Source organism: Chiloscyllium plagiosum, chromosome 16 (genome assembly GCF_004010195.1).
Source record: "Chiloscyllium plagiosum isolate BGI_BamShark_2017 chromosome 16, ASM401019v2, whole genome shotgun sequence".
Classification (NCBI taxonomy): Eukaryota; Metazoa; Chordata; class Chondrichthyes; order Orectolobiformes; family Hemiscylliidae; genus Chiloscyllium; species Chiloscyllium plagiosum.
Window position 1 is genome coordinate 39,012,632 of NC_057725.1, and position 20,124 is coordinate 39,032,755.

General features: G+C 39.7%; 1 protein-coding gene across 2 annotated transcripts in view; it reads right to left on the bottom strand.

The window, feature by feature from the left end:
- The window catches only part of tmem9b (TMEM9 domain family, member B), an 89,204-nt gene that overhangs the window by 36,378 nt on the left and 32,702 nt on the right, over positions 1-20,124 (bottom strand). For both annotated transcript variants that reach the window (XM_043705866.1, XM_043705864.1), the window contains one exon: positions 10,954-11,062. In XM_043705866.1, the coding sequence (XP_043561801.1) occupies positions 10,954-11,062 (109 nt within the window). The remainder of the gene's footprint in view (positions 1-10,953; positions 11,063-20,124) is intronic.

The window sequence follows — 20,124 nt, forward strand, 5'->3', positions numbered from 1 at the left end:
TCCCCACCCCCACCCTCCTCTAGCTTATCTCTCCACGCTTCAGGCTCACTGCCTTTATTCCTGATGAAGGGCTTTTGCCCGAAACGTTGATTTCGAAGCTCCTTGGATGCCTGAACTGCTGTGCTCTTCCAGCACCACTAATCTGGTTTCCAGCATCTGCAGTCATTGTTTTTACCTCATTATAAATGAAGTTGAAGATACAACTGTACTTCCTATTTTACATTGAAAGACAATGATCTTCCTACCAAAATGCATCATTTCATACCTCTCTGCATTGAAACTCATCTGCCACATATTTGCCCACTTCACCAACTTGTCTGTGTTCTTTTGGCATTCTACACTGTTTCCCTCAGTTTACAATTCTTCCAAGTTTGAATAATCTGCAACTTTGAAACTGACCCTGCACACTAACCTCCTGATCAATATACATCAGGAAAACCAAAGGATCCCTGGGAAACTCCACTAAAAATCTTCCCTCAGCCTGAAACATATCCATTGACCATTATACTCTCTATCCTATGGCTCAGCCAATTTTGTATCCATGTTGCTATTGACCCCTTTATTCCATGACCTATAAAACTTTCCTCACAACTCTGTATGTGGCACAATACCACAGGCCTTCTAATAGTCCATGTATGTCACATCAACAGCGTTACCTTAATCAGGCCATTCTGTTACCACTTTTAAAATCTCCAGGAATCTCCAGTTAAATGTGATTTCCCCTATAGAAATTCATGCTGATTGTTTGCTGATCAATCCACCTTTTTCCATATGATGACTAATTCTATTCTGAATAATTGTCTTTAGAAGCTTCCCCACCACTGAATTTAAACTGACTGGTGTGTAAATACTAGGCTTATCCTTGCAAACCTTTTTGAACAAAGCCATAAAGCTTGTAATTTTTGGCACTTTTCCCCAAATCTAGATGAGACTGAAAGGTTCTGAACAGTGCCCTATCAACTTTGTCTCTCATGTACTTCAAAATGCTTGGATATATCTCATCTGATCCCAGTGCGTCGTTGACTTTAAGTATCAATAGTCTATCCACCATTTATGACCTACCAGTTTTTGAACTCTGCTAGTGACCATGGCCTGAGCAGTATCTCTTTCCTTGGTAAAAACAGATGCAAAGCATACATTTAACACCTCAACCATGCCCCCTGTCGTCAGGTGTAAATCCACATTTTTGGTCCCTAATTGGCCTACTCCTCCTTTCACTGACCCTTTTACTATTTATATGATCGTAGAATACTTTGGGACACCTCTTTATGTTGGCTGCCAATCTTTTCTCATAATTCCTCTTTGCTGTTTCAATTTGCTTTTTCACCATCTCTCTGACCTTAAATATTCTCTTGATTCTCACCATTTATACCCAATACTCACCATAAGTACCATTTTTCCTTCTTTATCTTAATTTCTATCTCCTTTTTCATTCAGGGAGGTCAAGATTTGTTTCTTCTACCCTTCCCATTTGAGCATAGCCAAACCATTTCTTCTTTGAAGGTAGCCCATTGTTCAGCTACTGTTTTTCCTGCCAAGCTCTTGCTTCATTCAATCCTGCCCAGCTCTGTTCATGCCCCATTACAGTATACTTTCTGCCAGTTGATTTTCCTCACTCTGAATTATTGCATGTCATTCTCCATCATTATCCTGAAAGCTGTGATACAACAATCACTGTCTCTTAAATGATACCTAACCGACACATGGTTCACTTCATTTCTAAGAACCAGATCCAACAATGCACCCTTTCTTGTTGGACCAGGAGCATACTATTTGAGAAGGCTCTCCTGCATGCAATCCAGGAAGACTTGTCCTCTGCTGCCCTGTACACTACAAGTATCCCAGTTTATGTTTGGGTAACTAACATTAAAACAACTTGCATCACTTTGCTTATGAAGGAGAATAAACTGATAGGATGGTAATTGGTCAGGTTGGATTTGTCCTGCTTTTTGTACACAGGACATCCTGAGCAATTTTCTACACTGTCAGGTAGATTACAGTATTGCAGCTTAGTGGAATAGCTTGACTACAGCTGTGGCTAGTTTTGGTCTTCACCTGCTCAGATTTCTCATTCCTAGAGGAATGGTGACAATCCAAGTTGGTGATAGTGGGTATGAGTTACCCCACAGTCATTGCCAGGATAAGGGTATTTCTACAGATGACAAAGTCACACTTAAGTTCTGTTGCATAGGAGTCAGAGGCTATCCACATTGAAGTATTTGGTGCTTTGGTCGGCCTGCCAGGAATCCTGCTAATGTAAAAGAATATGTGAGCTCTGCCATGAACTTGACACAGGGCTTTGCACAGAACTTGAAGTTCGTCCACTTCAACATGGGAGTGGCGGACAACTTCACAAGAATATGTACAATGAAGTACATCATCCACAATGAAGTGTTTTTGAGGGACTGGCAGTGACACCATTTTTTAATATATATTTTTATTGAAAAAATAGATTTTTTAATATTACAAAAAGTACAATTCAAAACAGTATAAAAACCCAAATAATAATAAAACAATTCCCCAACCCACCCTCATGTACAAATGTATAAACATATATAGAAAAATATAACTTTAAAAAAACCCAAACTGGCTAAATAAATAACCAACAACAAACTAATAAATAGTACTGACTCAGCCCAGCCAAACAAAAAGCTCATACGTTCACAGTTCCTCCTCTCTTGTATTGGGCTCGTAAAACACAATCATTATGGCTACATAAAAGCCCTTGTTAGTGTGGCAGATAAATCTGTGTCAAGGTATTCCAAAAAGAGCCTGCCATGTCTTGTAAAAATTCTCAGTTTTGTGGTGTATCATATTTGTGAGAAAGTCCAGGGGAATATGCTCCATAACAATCTTCCGCCAACCCGACAGGCCCGGGCGTTTTTCGGATACCCAACCTAGCAAGATATTCTTTCTTGCACAGAACATGAGAATATTAAAATTTTTTTTCGTATGCACATCTGCAGGAAATACAGAGGGCAGGCCCAAAAGGAGAGAGATAGGGTCCTTCTCCACACTTACACCCAAAATCCTCTCCATTGCACCTGCCACAGCACTCCAATATGTTTGAAGCCTATCGCAAGACCAGAGACAATGGGTAAGAGTGCCCGTGCAGACCTTACACTTGGGACATGCTGAAGATACCCCTGGTTTAAATTTTGACAAACAGTCCGGAGCCAATTGGACCCTGTGGAGAATCTTCATCTGTAAAGCATGGGTCCTATTGCAAATTGATATCTTCCTTGCATTCTCCCAAAAATTCTCCCATGCCTCTGAGGAGACTTCAGCACCCAGCTCTCTTTCCCACATCTTGCAGAGTCGATCAAACTCATCTGAGGTGGCACCCTTCCCTTCCCCCTTGCCCCACCCCGAGTTGATGATATCAGGTACTGACAGTGTACTCTTAACACTTAGCACACCCCTCTCTACATTGGATTTGCAGGAATCAGTCAAAAGTGTGGTCTTTCTTTGAATAAAATCCCTAACTTGAAAAAAACGAAAGAGGTCTCTATTAGATAACTCGTACTTCCATACTAACTGATTGAAGGACATCCATTATGTCTCCCTCAAATAAATCGCCCATGCAAGACACACCCCTAGCTACCCAATGTTTAAATCCTGAATCTATCATACCTGGTTGAAACACCAGCATACCCACGAAAGGTGTAAACAAAGATGTTTTGCCAATATTGCCTTCCCTCTGCCGAATTAACAGTATTGACAACTATTGGGTTATGGCAATATTCCCAAACTATCCTCATCTTGTCCAAAAACAGCAAACTGGTAAGGGGCACCTTGCCTGGGAGGCTTTGATATCTAGCCATATTGAGAGAGGATCTCCACAAACCCAATCACTTATGTAGGACAAAAGCGAGCTTAATTGGTAATTTTTAATGTCTGGAAGGTCCACTCTCCCCGAATATGTGAGGCAACTGCAGTTTGGCTAATTTAATGAGGGGCCGCTTACAATGCCAAATAAAGGAGCTGAACCAACCAGTCAGCCTCCTGAGTGTTTGCTTATTGAAAATCGGGGGAGCATCCGTATAGGGTATAGCAAACGAGGGAGAATATTCATCTTAATAAGCGCTATCCAACCAAACCATAAGACTGGAAGTGCCTCCCATCTTTGAAGATCTTGTTTAATATTTCCAAATAATTGAATAAAATTGGCTTTGAACAGCCAATCCAGAACTGGTGTAATGAACATGCCCAAATACACAAAACCCCCCTGTGACCACCTAAATGGGAATCTAAAGTCACCCTCAAGAGCTAGCTCCTTCATAAGACCACCCATAGGCATAGCCTCTGATTCAGCAAAATTAATCTTGTACCCTGAAAAAGCGCCAAACGCACGAATGCATTGTATCAGGCAAGGCACTGAAACTGCTGTATTTGTCAAAACAAATTAGGACATCGTCTGCATGCAATGAAATCTTATGTAATTTTGACCCCACTTCTGGTGCTGATATATTGGGATCCCCATGAATGGTCTCTGCCAATTGTTCAATCACCAAAAAGCAATGGTGAAAGGGGACAGCCCTACCTGCTGCCCCTAAAAATATTAAAATTGCTTGATCGTACCCCGTTGGTGATGACCGCTGTGAGAGGGCCACCATAGAGAACCTTTAGCCCTCTTATGAAGATTTCGCCCAAACCAAACCGCTCTAGAGTATAGAAAGGTACGGCCACTCAACTCGGACAAATGCCTTCTCTGCATCTAAAGAAATCACCAATCTCTGTATTGACTGCTGTTGGTATGCTTGAATTACATTAAGCAGCTTGCTAACATGATTGGAGGATCTGCGACCCTTTATAAAGCCCATCTGATCCTCTTTAATAATAGAAGGTAACACAGTCTCCAGTCTTAACGCGAGAGTCTTAGAGAGGATTTTAAAATTCACATTTAAGAGCGAGGTGGGCCTGTACAAAGCACTGTCTTCCGGGTCCTTCCCTTTTTTAAGGATAAGTGAAATATTGGCCTCTCTCAGAGATGGTGGGAGACAATCATGACTGTATGAATCATTAAATATTGAGCATCGGGCTTGACAGTATACTTATAAATTCCTTATAGAATTCACTGGGAAGTCCATCAGGATCAGGCGTCTTTTCACTCTGAAGCTGCCTCACAGTTTCCTGCACATCTTGCTCTGATAACGGGGCATTGAGAAAGGACTCTTGTTCAGGAGTCACACCCAGGAGCTTCAGATCTCTAAAAAAGGATTCCATTTTGGCCTGCCCATCCTCACAATCCTCAGATTGGTATAACTTAGAGTAAAATCTCTGGAACGCCACATTAATCTTTTTAGAATCACGTTAGGTTCCTGGACCCTTCCCTAATTGCCATAATGGCTTCTGGGGCACTCCTCTTTCTGGCAATTTACCTTAAGTATTTGCCTGGCTTATCACCATGCTCATATAACCTTTGCTTTGCAAAAGCCAGCTCCTTCTTTGCCGTCTGCGTGAGTACAGAATCAAATGCAGACCGCAGCGCTGTAATCCTCTCTAGTTTGACCAACGAAGGTCTGTCAAAGTAGGCCTTCTCGGCTGCCTTCAACCGTGCTTCAAGGAGACGTTGCTGCTCATCCTTCTGCTGCTTCCTACTGGCGGAATATGAAAAAAACTACCCCCTTAGCAGTTTCCCAGAGAATGGATGTGCTATCAATCGAGCCTATGTTGATGTCTAAGAACGCCTGAAATTCCCTAGAGAAATACTCCACAAACTTATTATCCTGGAGGATAAATGGATCCATTTGCCAGTACCTCAAATCCACTGGAACGTCCTTAATCTTAACCATAAGGTACACTGGAGCATGATCAGAGATGGTATATTATCAATTGTACAAGATGCCACCAGATCCAGGGTTACCGCAGGAGTCAGAAAAAAAAAAAATCAATCCTCGTGTGACATCTATGCAGATTGGAGAAAAACGTAAAATCCCTACCTGTAGGGTGGAGACGCCTCCAGACATCCACTAACCCTAACTCCTGACACAGACCCACTAACTGTTTAGTTTGTACAGAGGGTATCGAGGGACCTTTGGGAAACCTGTCTACTGTGGGATCCATGAGACAGTTAAAATCTCCCCCTCTAATGATGTGTCGGGAATTGAGACTTATCAGTTTAGAAAAAAGCATCTACCAAAAATTTAAGGGGATGAGTTGGAGGGCAATAAACATTTAAAACACCATATTCTTCCCCATTTATCAAGGCTTTAAGAATTACAAACCTCCCATGTGTGTCTTTAACACACTCCAACAATTTAAATGGGAGATTTTTCCTAACCAATATCACGACTCCCCTACTTCTGTTATTAAATGATGAAAAATAAACTCGGTCAAAACCATTCTGCTGTAATTTCAGATGCTCCTTGTCACCCAAATGTGTATCCTGTAACAAAGCAATATCCACCTTCTCCTTGCTAAGGCTCAAGAGTACTTTCTTCCTCTTAATTGGTGAGTGACTTCTCTTGATATTCCAGGTACACCATTTAATCAAATCATTAGCCATAATCTTCTGCAATAACATTTAAATTCCAGAGAGGAGGAACCTGAACCACAAATTGCTGAGCTTTAGTGTCAAATGACCCACCAAATATAAAAACTACATAAACTAAAACCACTATATTTAACAAACCTGCAAAACTATTGAGAATAAAGAACAACAAAAACCAAAAAACAAACCAACATATAAAGCGCCAACAGCGCTGAGTAGGGGAACTCACCCTCTGCCCAGAGGGGACAACTACCCATCCCAAACTGCCCATAAGTAGGCATCTAATCATCCCAACCACCTTCACTTCTCCCAGCTAGAGTTGCACCGTAAACACAAGCAGAAAAGAATAAACAACCCATAGAATACCAATATGAATTAAAAAAAATTTCTTAAACAAAAAGGGAATAAATACCCCATCCATCCTTTGGTATAACCTAACTTAGAAATTGAAAATGTACATCTCAACCACCGCCAGTCATAGTTTAAACCAAATTATTGTCAATACAGGGAAAAAAGAAAGATAAAGCTCCAACTGGACTTCCTCCGTTTCTTTTACAGAATAATACCCATACCCAAACAACCCTATTTATAAATACTGAAATTGTTCAAATTAGGTTAATTTGTCCACAAAGTCTCTTGCCTTCTCCGACGTGTCAAAGAGATGTATGGATCCATCTAAGGTGTTCCGAAGCACCGCCAGATATCTCAGGGAGTGCTGAATCTCAAGCTCCCTCAGTCTTCTCTTGACACCGTTGTAAGATTTTCGTTTCTGGATCACTGCCGCTGAGAAATCCTGAAAAAACATGATCTTAGAACCCTCATGAATTAGGGCTTTTAGATCCATCCCCTGGACTCCGAAAGCCTCCATGTCTCTCTCTTTATCCCAGTAATGATGGAACCGCACCAGAAGAGGACGAGGACGTTGACCCAGACCCGATCTCCAGGTTGCGACCTGGTGAGCCCTCTCTATCTTCAATTCTCTCATGCCAGCCTCCAAGTCAAGGAATTTCGGCAGCCAGTCCTCAACAAATTCCACAGGCCGCTCTGATCCAAATGTTTTTCCTTCTGCCCCTGTTCTCAAGATCATCCACTTGGTCACACAAATTACGGACTTGCGTCTCCAGGACTTGGATCCTATCCTTGGATGAACTGGCATCAGCTTCCACCACTGTGACCCTGTGCTTCACCTCATCATTCCTCTTCTCCAGATCTTCCAGCTGCTGCTCATGCTTCTGTAGCATGAGAGAGATTGGAGCCAGCTTCTCTTCAATCTGTTTCCCTAGCATCTCGTGAGATTTCGAGAGCTTGTTCACCAGGGCTTGGAACGTAATTGGTTCTGAGGCTACTGCAGGCTGAACTGCAAACCCAGCCTTGGATGCTCCTCCTCTCTTTTTCGGCATCTCTGGACGGCTGGAAACACAGGTAAGTTAATTTTTAGAAATTTCTTGGGACTCCACGATCTTTCCGGAGTCACAAGATATCATGATAGCCTGGTATGGGCGGGTTAAAGGATTGTCCTGCTTGAGCTGCAATGCAAAGCTCTGCAGTGCAATCTTCTCAGATCGCCACCATCTTGGATCCCCAGTGACATAATTTCTAACAATCCATCTGTCCTCTTTCAGGATCACAGTATTTGTTCTTCCACCTCTGGTGTTGCCTTATAGCCAGCAAGCCCAGACTACTGTTACCCACAGTAAACTGATGCATTGCCATGTCTTCTTGGAGAAGTGCTGCTAGAGGTCATTCTACAAAGGTCATCTATAGTTTCCCACAGAGAAAGTTGGCAGCAATGCGTTAGTCACTGAAATATTGCACAAAGGCTCTAAGACAGGCAAGATACATCCAGGATAAGACTTAGTGCTTGCACAAGTACAAAATGCTGATACCTGTAAGCAACAGACCACTGTTTTGACTTTTAAATTTAGGTTGGAATTTTTTTTTGGTGGTGTTGTGTATTTTTGGAACAGTGACGAAGAAGATGTTTCAATGATCAGCAACAAAGGTGTGGGAACTGTTGGTGAATGGAAAAATGGGATTGTGCTTCTTGGTGCCTCAACTGGATGAATTAATCAGTGACCAGTTCTATGTTATGGACCAGGCCAGACCCCTTCAAAACATTTCAAGAAAGCAGCCCGGACCCTAACTTTGCTCATTGTTTTAAGCAGGTGTACTGTGGTAGTCCAGGAGTGATGTAGCTGAACCAACCACTTAGTTTTAAACAAACCAGAGTTTATTTGCAAGATTACTGAATGAAACATAAGTAAAAGAGAACAGAATATAGAATCAGTTAACCTATCCAAAACCCGAACAGACTATATCGACTTAATGATGCTGTCCCAAATTCCTGCAACAATCCCCATAAACGCCCTTGGCAAAAAAAAAAGAAAAATCAAACACAGGTTCTTAAGGGAGAGATGTCAGAGACAGAAGATCAGCATGGACCTGTCTCTTGGTCCAGCAGCTTGACAACTGACTGACTGCTTTCAGCGAACAGCCAGACTGCTAAAACCAAACCAGAGTAAAGCTGAACTGAGAGAACTCGCCACTCCCATTTCATTGTACAAGCGTTTCTTCTAAAAACTTGACAGTCTTTTGCCTGAGGAAGTATATGTTAGCTATAATCAAATTGGCCCTAAAACCCATCCAAGCCAGACTTTTTGGAATCACTGCTTTTACAACCTCTCTGAAAAAAAAAAGTCAAGAATAGCATAACCTTGCTAAAAGGAACAGGATCGTCAAATTAGCCAGAAAGGAACCATATTGGTTTCTTCATTCTGTTTTATGTCACCTCCGCAGCTGGTTAATGTATATACACGGCACCACGGTGGCTCAGTGGTTAGCACTGCTGCCTCACAGCGCCAGGGATTATGCATGATTCCACCCTTGGGTGACTGTGTGGAGTTTGCACATTCTCCCTGTGTCTGGGTGCTCCGGGTTCCTCTCTCAGTCCAAAGATGTGCAGATTAGGTGGATTTGCCATGGTAAATTGCCCAGTGTCCAGGAATGTACAGGATGGGTGGATTTGGGAAATACAGGCTTACAGGGATAGGATTGGGGGTTGGATCTAGGTAGGATGCTCTTTAGAGAGTCGCCTTGGACTCGATGGGTCAAATGACTGGCTTCCACCTTGTAGGGATTCTATGATCAAGTGGAGAGGACTGTACCCTAATGCTGGTGTGGTTAAGTAGCATATAAGGAGCATACATAAGGAGCAGAGGCAGCATCAGATGAGCACTACACACCGACTGGTGATGTGATCTGTCTGGCGAAAGTGAGGACTGCAGATGCTGGAGATTAAAGTCAAGATTAGAGTGGTGCTGGAAATGCACAGCAGGTCAGGCATCAACCGAGGAGCAGGAAAATCGACGTTTCGGGCAGAAGCCCTTCATCTTGACGATGAAGGGCATCAGGATGAAGGGTTCCTGCCTTAAACGTCAATTTTCCTGCTCCACGTATGCTGCCTGGCCTGCTGTGTATTTTCAGCACCACTCTAATCTTGATGTGAACTGTCTTACCTTTGGTGGACACTCTCCATACAAATGCCGATGCCCTCACCAAAACAGTCTCTGAAGTAACTAATATTGGATGTTTCCACATATCATGGATGCTACTTTGGAGGCAAAATAACAGTGATTGCACTGAAAAAAAAAGATCTGGAGGAACTGGTGTTGGACTGGGGTGGGCAAAGTTAAAAACCACACACCAGGTTATAGTCCAACCAATTTATTTGGAGGTACTGCGCTTTGAAAGCTAGTGCCTCAAATAAATCTTTTGGACTATAAGATCTATAACCTGGTGTTGTCTAATTTTTAACTTTGAAAACAATGGGCATTGTACAGCTAAATTTCAGCATCTTTATTTTTCCATCAATATAAAGTAAAAACACAATCACAAAAATGATTTTCAAAGTAGTAAAACAAAAGCCATGTATTTTCACCACTACTTTGTAACTGAAATGAAAAGAATGAAAAAAAGAATTTACAATCAAACTTCCAAAGGCATCATATGATTTGGACAATTTCAACAGAAATATAGGAAAGAATGTTATATCAAATGGTTTTTGGTAATAAATCAATCGTAGTAAATATTAAACAGTAGAATAATACTCAAATTACACCAAAAATAAAGTAGATACTCCTTTATACCACTATTCCGTATACTTTTTTCTTTGAGATGAACATATCAAATCAGATACGCTGACATAGAGAAGAAAATATTTATGCTTTAATTTTAAAAAAGATAAAACAGACATAGTTCCATAGGGCTACTCTCTCATTACAGAGAGATGACTGGTAGTGAGGTTTAACCTAGGGCCACCATGCTTCAGGTGATGTTAAGAAGGCAGGACCTTCATGGTAACCTCAGCTGGTGCAGGAGTTTATCCCATGCTGATGGTATCACACTGCATTACAAGTCATCCATGGAGCCAACTGAGCTTACCAAATTGTTTTACAAAATACCTGAATTGTAACTGTGCTTCGTTCTTCATATTTACATTCACATCTCAAGCAATAAGCTTCAACATCTTGTCCAGCAACTGGCATGGGAACAACAACATGTAGGCAATCACTGGAAAAGACAAATAACAATTACTATCAAAGTGCTATAAGCTCTCACTGACATTTGATTCTAGATGAATATTATGTGATGTTTGTTCAGATTTTTTCAATTATGCCAGTGGAGGGAAAGATAACTATATTTATCTCTAAATTAAAGAAAAGATAACAATAACAGTATGACTCCAAATATTTTAGTTAACTTCTAATTGTTGAAACATGAAAACAAAAGTACCTTAGCAGATTCATATTTTGCAAAGAATAGTTTCTATATTTGTTCTGTGATATAACTGGAAATAATAACCTGCATTTATAATACCTTTGACACAGCAAAATAAGTCAAATAGTTTTAAATGAGTCTTATCAGTCAAAAATTGAAATACTGGGACAGTTGACTTAGAAGTATGTATCTTAAAACGATAACAGAGAAGTACAGAAGTGGATAGAGTATAGAGGGGTATAGAGTGTGAATCCTAGGCTTAGGACCAACATATCTGAAAGAACAACAGCCAATGGTGGAGCAACTGATATACAGGAAATGCAAAACACCAGAAATTTCAGGAGAGGCACAGTGATCTCGCAAATTTGTAGGACTAGGGGAGATTATACTGATAGGAAGGAACAAGACCACAGACTGATTTTAGCTAAGAATTTAGCCTTGGCCAACTCTAGTAAAGAGATAAACTGTAACTTTTGGTTAAGAAGAAATACTGATCATGTAACCTGGTGATTCTTGACCTGGAAGCAGCACCAACAGGATACAAGTTACAACATGGGGACCAGGTGTTCGTCTGAGAATAGGAGAGGCAACAATTGCAGAATATATTGAAAGCATATTTAAGGCCATGTGATTAAATGCCCAGAATCAGCTATAATGTGCAAAGATAAAGATGACTCACACTATCACTAACAGCAGAAGCTCAGAATTGAGAAGATTCTGGACAGAGCTACAGCAGTATCTTAAAGATTTAAAGCTTAAACAAGTTATTTTTTGGTAATCCGATGAAATCTGCTATTTCCAAACTCCTCTGTCAACTGTTATAATCTTGGTGACGACAACAAGGAACTTTCGGTTGAGAGACACAGATTAGCATCATTGTGTCCAAGAACCCTAAAGCAGTTATGTCACAAAACATTAGCATTGGCTAAGTAATCCTAATCACCTGAACTGCACTGAAATTTTCTGCTCTGCAGAGGCACCAATACTACTATTTGGAACATTTTTCTCCATTAGCAGTTGAATATCTCCTCGCTGTAACCAACCTGAATAAATTAATTTGCTCTTCCAGTGCCTCAATGAAGTAAATAGTGGAAATCATAGCGAATAGTGAGACTTCACATTACCAGGTTAGAAGACAGGACTTGTGATGACTAAATTTGTAGGGCAATGCTGTCTGCATATGATGTTTAGGGTTTGCAAACAGGATTTCTCAATTTGCGTAAAGATTCCCATTCTAGAAGTCGCTGCCACACATGGATCGCAGTGGTCCATGCAGTTTCAGCAGAAATTAGAGGAATGTAGGACAGGGCCGTGTCAATACTGGTCTTATCCTATAATTTGTCATCAATTTTAGGTAGATGGCACAAAAAAAATCTCGTCATGTGACCGTGTAATCTTGCAAGTGGGCTTGGTCTGCATAAGCTCTTGGATGCTTAGATGATGTCAACTGGTTAAATGCCATCAGTTATAGCGACTATAGTAGGAGCTGGAGTTAACTGCGAGATTTGTTCACAACGCAAGTGAGTCAGTTGGTAGCTAAAATAAGGAAAAGATAAAAGGCACATTTCGAAAGAGATCACAGGAACAGAGAATGCTAGGGTACATCTGCACAAATCATTGAAGAAGGCAAGCCATATTGAGAAAGCAGTTAAGATATTCTGAACTTTGCAAATACAGCTAAAAATCACACAACAACAGGTTATCGTCCAACAGAGTTGAGTGTGTGGTTCTGGAAAAGTACAGCAAGTCAGGTAGCATCCGAGGTGCAGGAGAATTGACGTTTCGGGTATAAACCCTTCATCAGACCTGTTCCACAACCATCTGATGAAGAGGCAGCGCCTCGAAAGTTAGTGCTTCAAAATAAATCTGTTGGACTAAATTCAATTTTGGTCATCATACTTTCGAAAGGGTATGATGACATTGGTCAGGTGCAAAAATAAATTTTTGAGAATGGCTTCAGGGATGAGAGACTTCAGTTTATGTGGAAAAATTGGAGAAGCTAGAGATGTTCTCTTGAGACATCAGCAGTTTGAGAAGAAATGTAATAAAGATGCTCAAAATCACGAGGGGGCTAGACAATAGCAGAAGGATCAATAACCAGAGGACACTGCACTGATTGGCTAAAGAACCAGAAGCAACATGAGAGAATAAAAAAAAACACATAGCAAATGGTTCGGATCTGGAAGTGGGAACACAATTAGTGACAATGAGGCCTCTGTGTCATGAAGAAAAAGTGTTAACAAGGGAATGTGGTGCAGGTGGGATTTCACAAGCTTTTCTTGAGCTGTAGGTTAACAGCCAAACTTTCACTTGAAGCTTTAAAATTGTCTAATTTAAACAACAATTGTCTGTTCTCTGTCAATTAAATGAATGCAGTTGCTTGAATAAGTTTTAACTATTGTAGAAGAGAGCTGACTGAGCAGTTGAAACTGGATAGTGAATCACCCACCCTCTGGATAGGCAAACAGGTTCTGTAACTAGATAGGACAAGCCACAACATGGCAGCAATAAGATAACTTGGGGTATTTGGTGCAAAGGGGGAGGGTGATGCTACTTTTTGTATAATTTTTCATTCTCAACCTCCCTGGTGACTGTTCAAAGCCATTAATTAGCCCAGCAGTTCAGTGATTGGCGATAGTCAAAATTAAATTAATAGCATAACTAATATCACTAACAGCTGAGTTATAACTCTAAACTTGACATCTAATTAGTTAAATGAAACAATGAAATTAGTAGGGATGGTAATATATTGCAGCTGAAGTTGATGACTACCTTGGTAATCCACAGTAACTGCCTCTGAAGATTAATGAACTTGATGAGCTGAAGTCCAATCTACTGATACTGTCATGCATCAGGGAGACACAAAGTTAATCTAATAACAGAAGGTAGCCACATGTGAGACTTAAGACTATGATTGAAGTTTGTGCAACTATGAGTGAAGCAAGTACAGAAATCTAGAGATAGGAATTTAGTATCTACTGTTGTACAACAGCTTATATGTTGCGTAGACAGAAGCAGGGATGGGAGAGAGGATTAGCAAACTGACCTTGCCACCATGATGCAGATAGTCATTGAAGGGTAGGGAGTGAAGAGAAAAGTACTTGTACTAGTGATAAGTATAGTATAGGAATAGATGCTCCTCCCTATGCATCTGAGAGGTTCTGATGAGGGATTATAAGTATCTAGGGTCTAAAAGCAGAACTATAAAGGTTGTCTTGCTCTCCAGCTGTGCCATGTGCAAATTAGCATGAGGTAAATAATATTAGAATTGAATGTGACCCAAAGATTGAATGGGGAGAAATAAGTTTAAGGATGGGAAGAAAATAAAATGTGATTGGGTGATTTAGTAAAATGAGATCCACTACAGAAATGAGAAATCTTCATTTGGAGGATTAAAGTATAGAATCAATTTGGCTGAATATAAGTACTAGTGAAAGAAAAAAGACTTATGGGAGTGTTTTTTGTTCCAATAATAGTTATACTTTAGGACAAGATAAATTACAAAATACTGGAGGCTTGTTAGAAAGATAATACAATAATTAAGACCTTTTAATCATCATAAACTGAATCAAGTTACCAAAATGGGCCTGGAGACTAAGTTCATAGTGTATTTGGGATAGTTTCATATATGTAATAAGATACTTTTGTAAAGAAAATAATCTCTTTAAAATGGACAGAAGGAACTGTACAAAATACCTCCCAAAAGCCAAATTACTTCACTTCAACTGCAGCCAAAGCAGGCTCTTACCATAAGACTCCAATGAATGATTATTAAATAACGCAAGTACTCCAGGACTGTCCAGTGAACCCTCAAAAGGTGTGAAGGCTCGAAGCTTCGGTACTGTTGAACAAGGCTAGGAAGATCATAAGGAATTCCTGCTTAACTGACTTTGCTTTGTGGAAGAATATCTTAAAGCTAACATCTGCAGCAGTTTTTGTTTGTGTTGTGAATACATAGTTCTTCCAAAATTAACTTTGTAAAAGAAGCTGGAATAGATGGAAACTTTTGACAATTTCTGTATTGAACAGTTTACCGTGTGACTTTGAAATTGAAATTCAGAAAAGTTAGTGTGTGGTGGTTCTTCTGATGCAAATAGAATTGTGTAGTAGAACCAAGAACTTGGGCTTGAAACATTTGTTATTAGGAAATTACAAATTATTAAAGTTGTAGCAGGATATTTAAGTCAGAATATAATCAATCAGCATGATTATGTGAAAAAGCAATTTGAATAATTTGTCATATAAGAAACACAGCAGTTTTGATCTGCTAATGGAATGTGGGCTATGCCAGCATTTACCGCTCATCTGTCATTGCTTTTGAGGTGGTGGTGAGCTGTCATCTTGAACACATTTACATGTTAACTTACTTTATTTTGATTCTGAACTGAATTAGGAAAAATGGTTGTTTTACAACTGTAGACTAGTGAAAGAACTGTCGGAGATTTTAATTGTTGGAGTGTGCTGTGGAGCTACCCTTATGATGCGTGTTGAAATTCTGCAGAGTATTTTCTGTGTCCTTGCCACCTCCATTTTTCCTCCAAATTGTGTTAATTTTTAAAAAATTGATGCTATGAGACTTTAATGGACCTGGTGTAAATGCTGAGGAGTCCTGCTAGGGAAACTCTTGTGACTTAGGGATATTTGTATGTTTTTAAAAACACACAACCAGACCACAAATGTGTTATGCAACTAAAGTTTGGCAATGTTCTGGAAAACTTCATCTGAAGTCATCAGCTAACAATCAACTTCCAGGTACTACGACATGGGTCTGAAATGTTCACTGTATAATCTGCCACAATCTGCCACATGGGCGGAATGGTGGTTAGCACTGCTGCCTCACAGCGCCAGAGACCTGGGTTCAATTCCCGCCTCAGGTGACTGACTGTGTGGAGTTTGCACGTTCTCCCCGTGTCTGCGTGGGTTTCCTCCGGGTGCTCCGGTTTCCTCCCACAGTCCAAAGATGTGCAGGTCAGGTGAACTGGCCATGCTAAATTGCCTGTAGTGTTAGGTAAGGGGTAAATGTAGGGGTATGGGTGGGTTGCGCTTCAGCGGGTCGATGTGGACTTGTTGGGCCGAAGGGCCTGCTTCCACACTGTAATGTAAAAAAAAATCTGTCTCATGAGAAACCCCGCTGAACTAAAATTGTAAATTAAACCTATCCTACAAAAGATGTGCTTAATGAGTCTGCACTTAGCCAAATGTCCTTTTTTTTATTTTTTTGCAATGGATGCTTGTCTCAACAGTGACAGCTTCTACACATTTTTCTCCTCTTCCCACTACCCACCCAGCCCATAAGATTTGTGTTAGGCCCTGTGAAATTGTCTGTCTCATCAAAACATCTTTGTACTTTAAAATTTTTAGAAGAAACAGACTAGCCAGTAGTATTGGAGTCATAGGCAATCAACCACCTTTTCTAAGGAATTCCAGGTTATGAAAATTAACGTTGGACTTTCCCAGTAGAAATACTGCAAACAAAGGGAAATAAAGCCACAACACTTGACAAAAGTTTCCTGTCATCAGCTTCCAATCAACAATGTTTTCCTTGGCATACAAAACAAATTTCAGTCACTACAAGGTAGTTTCTAATAAACACAGGACCACAGCAGAAAGCTCAACTTATCACAAGTCTGTAGTTAATTGGGAAAGCACAGAAATAACTGCTGCATGAAGCAGAATACGAGTAGAGTTTTCAGCCCCTCAAATGTATTCTATTGTTCAATGTGCTTATAGCTGATGTGTGCTTTTGTTCCTTAGCCCTCATAGCCTTAGGTAAATAATTGCAAATTTAAAATTGAGTTAGCATCTACTGCTTTTAATGGGAGATGTTCCAAACTTTTATTACTTTGTTTGAAGAGGTACAGTATTTTCCAACTTCTGGATGTCTTGGTTATGATTTTAATGTTTGTCTCCATGTCCTGTATTTCCCCCATCTGCAGAAAAAGGTTTCTCTTTATCTAACTTAGCAATACTGAATCAAAACCTAAAGAATCAAATCACCCTTTAACCCTCAATTGTCCAGCGAAGACAATTTATGTAATCTTTCTGCATCATCTAACTCATAGAATCAAGGTTACATTTCTGGTAAATCTACGCTACACCTTTTCCAAAGCCAACACAGGTAAAACATCTCAAAACCTGGAATCAGAGCTGAATGTGTGCCAGATTTCAGATATGCCAATTTTTAGATTGGTGGTTCAGGCCAGTTCAAGGGTTGCTCCAAACATGGGAAAAGGCAGGCATGCCACGCTGATTAACTAATCTGCACAATTTGGCAACACAATCTTGCCAAACTATAAAATAAATTGTTTTACTCATCAAGCAATAATTAAATTAATTTTGTGACAGCTTAAAGTCCAGTTTTTGGAAAGCTAGATTTGAGATACTGCATCTGTAAATCCTTTCTTATTGTGGTGCCCAGAATTTACACAATACTCCATCCATAATCTAATAAGATATAAATTTTCGTCCACCACTCTACTAAAACTGGAGCCCATTAAAGAACTTTACTTGAAAGAGATTATGTACCTCATGAACAGATACAATTTTCACAACTCACCAGGGTAGTACGTTGTTAATCAAATCCCACTGAGTCACTAAACATTAAAAGTTCTTGAAACAACTGAAGAATCCAATTTGCCTCTTACTACTATCCAGGATAAAAGCAAACCAAACCAGGTTCTCAGACAAACAGAAACTCTTGTTACGTTAGAAATCCTATCCTTTTACTATTGTCAATGTATGCCCCTTTTAAAACACACACGCACACACACTCACCCAATGGGGGAAAAAGTCAGAAACACCACTTTGTATGACCAACCCAAAATCTCAAACTAGATGGGTTGATACTATAATCATTAATTCCTTTCTTTGGTGATGCCCCATGATACTTGCATATAGATGGTCATCAGTTCACTCGTCGTTGAGTTGATCTGGGGTATTTCTAGTTGTTTTTGGTTTTGGAGGTATTTCAGCTTTTCTCACTTTTTATTCTTTTCTGTCTTGCTCTTTCAGCAGAAAATTGGAGAGAGCAAGTTTGTTGAAAAAGATTGATCCAGCTGTATTCTTGAAATTTCCTTGACATCTTGAGTTTACTCCTCTAAGTCTGTAATAAACTGCAACCTGACCAATCAAAGGCTTTTTTTATACACAGAGCTCTCATGAACACAAAACAATTTAGCACAAATTGAAAGCCAGAATTCTGCCTATAGGCAAAATTTAACCTGAAGATACCCAAGTGGGGGAACAAATTGTCTTAACATTGTCCTAGTGTGACATTGTTTTTATAAAGAAGAGAATATAAGGAGTCATTTGCAGCTTACTGGTGCACATGAAACAATGTCCATTGTTTCTCTTTCAGTCCATAGGCCAGATAAATAGAGATTTTTAAAACATGTCATCTGTTACACAATGTAGAAACCACATACTAAGAATACTAACACTCATCAATCCTAACACTGATAATCCATTACCTCAAATATGAAGTGGGGCCCAAATTAAGACCTGGTATGCATTACATCTCTGGACCACCAGCTCCCATCTTTCACTTTATTAGTGGAAGAAGCTGGCAGCAAGGGAGTTATGGGATTGCAGGGAAAAGGGTGCAAAAGTATTTGTATATTCATTTAGACAGATACATATTTTTACAGAATTCATAACCACTTTAAATTAGCATTTTTTGGTTGGCAAGCTCTATACAATAGCACCATCTAATGGTCACATTTACAAATGTGTTGTGGAAAACTAAAGCTATGGTATATTTTCACTTCAAAGATTGTTAGGCAAGTGTAACAGGTGGGCAACAAAGTATTTCCTTGCAGAATTTTGATCAAAAAGGAGCCAGGACACTACATTTAGTGTTCTAAAAATGCAAAGAAATGGAACAGACTTGAAAGAACAAAATGATAGTAATTATTTCCATTTAATCATCCCATTAGAAGTTTTTGCTTGCCACAAATACAAATATTCAGGATTACTGATATCAGGCACTCACATAATCTGCTTATGTTTGGCCTTAATGCTCGTACAGTAACATAGCCTTGGGTAACAATAGTACCTCCTTGTAACCCAAAATAAATAACTACTTCCACAAATCTATTACCTTAATCTCAAAAAATGGACATAGGTGAGAATGTTTAATAGAAAATAATTTGCTTTATTTCATAGGGAATGAATATATTTGAAATAGCTGTTATTATCAGATTCAGTAAGTTCAAACACTACAACTCGTCTTCATGCATTAATATAATGAACATGCTGAACTTCCCAACCAGTGGGCCATTTGATTTGAATTCAACAAATTAATTTCCAACATTTCTGAATTTACCTATTGCATAACATTTTAAGCAGGCTCAGTGCTTTCAGTTTTCCTGTTTCAAAAACCTGCTTGTGTCTGTATATTTATTATCTTTGTCTATTCACAGGCAAAAATGAGATAATTGACACTCCAATAGCATCAACATGAGTTCAGCAGCATCAAGGTTACTCACCTTCTCAGGGCCATTTTCTGAAACATCTGCAAACATTACACTAGTGCTTCTTAAAACAAATTCCCAACATGATGTCCGTTCAAAGCTTGAGAATTGCCATGACCCACAGTAAGAACTATGGGACAGGAAGGTGTTTCAAAGATTTTAATTTCGAGATTTAAAAAAAATCTTAACCTTTGAATGGGTTTCTTGGAGCAGGAATCACACCTCAAAGATTGGTTAGGAAGGCAGGATTTTTAATAAAAAGTCCAAGGATTTAAAACTCTTTCACAGCTGTTAGTCACTGTAGCCATTGCCAGTGTTGTAAGTCTCAATTTGAGAAGCCCTGCACCATGCCTTAAAACGCAACATTTAAAATAATCTTTTCCA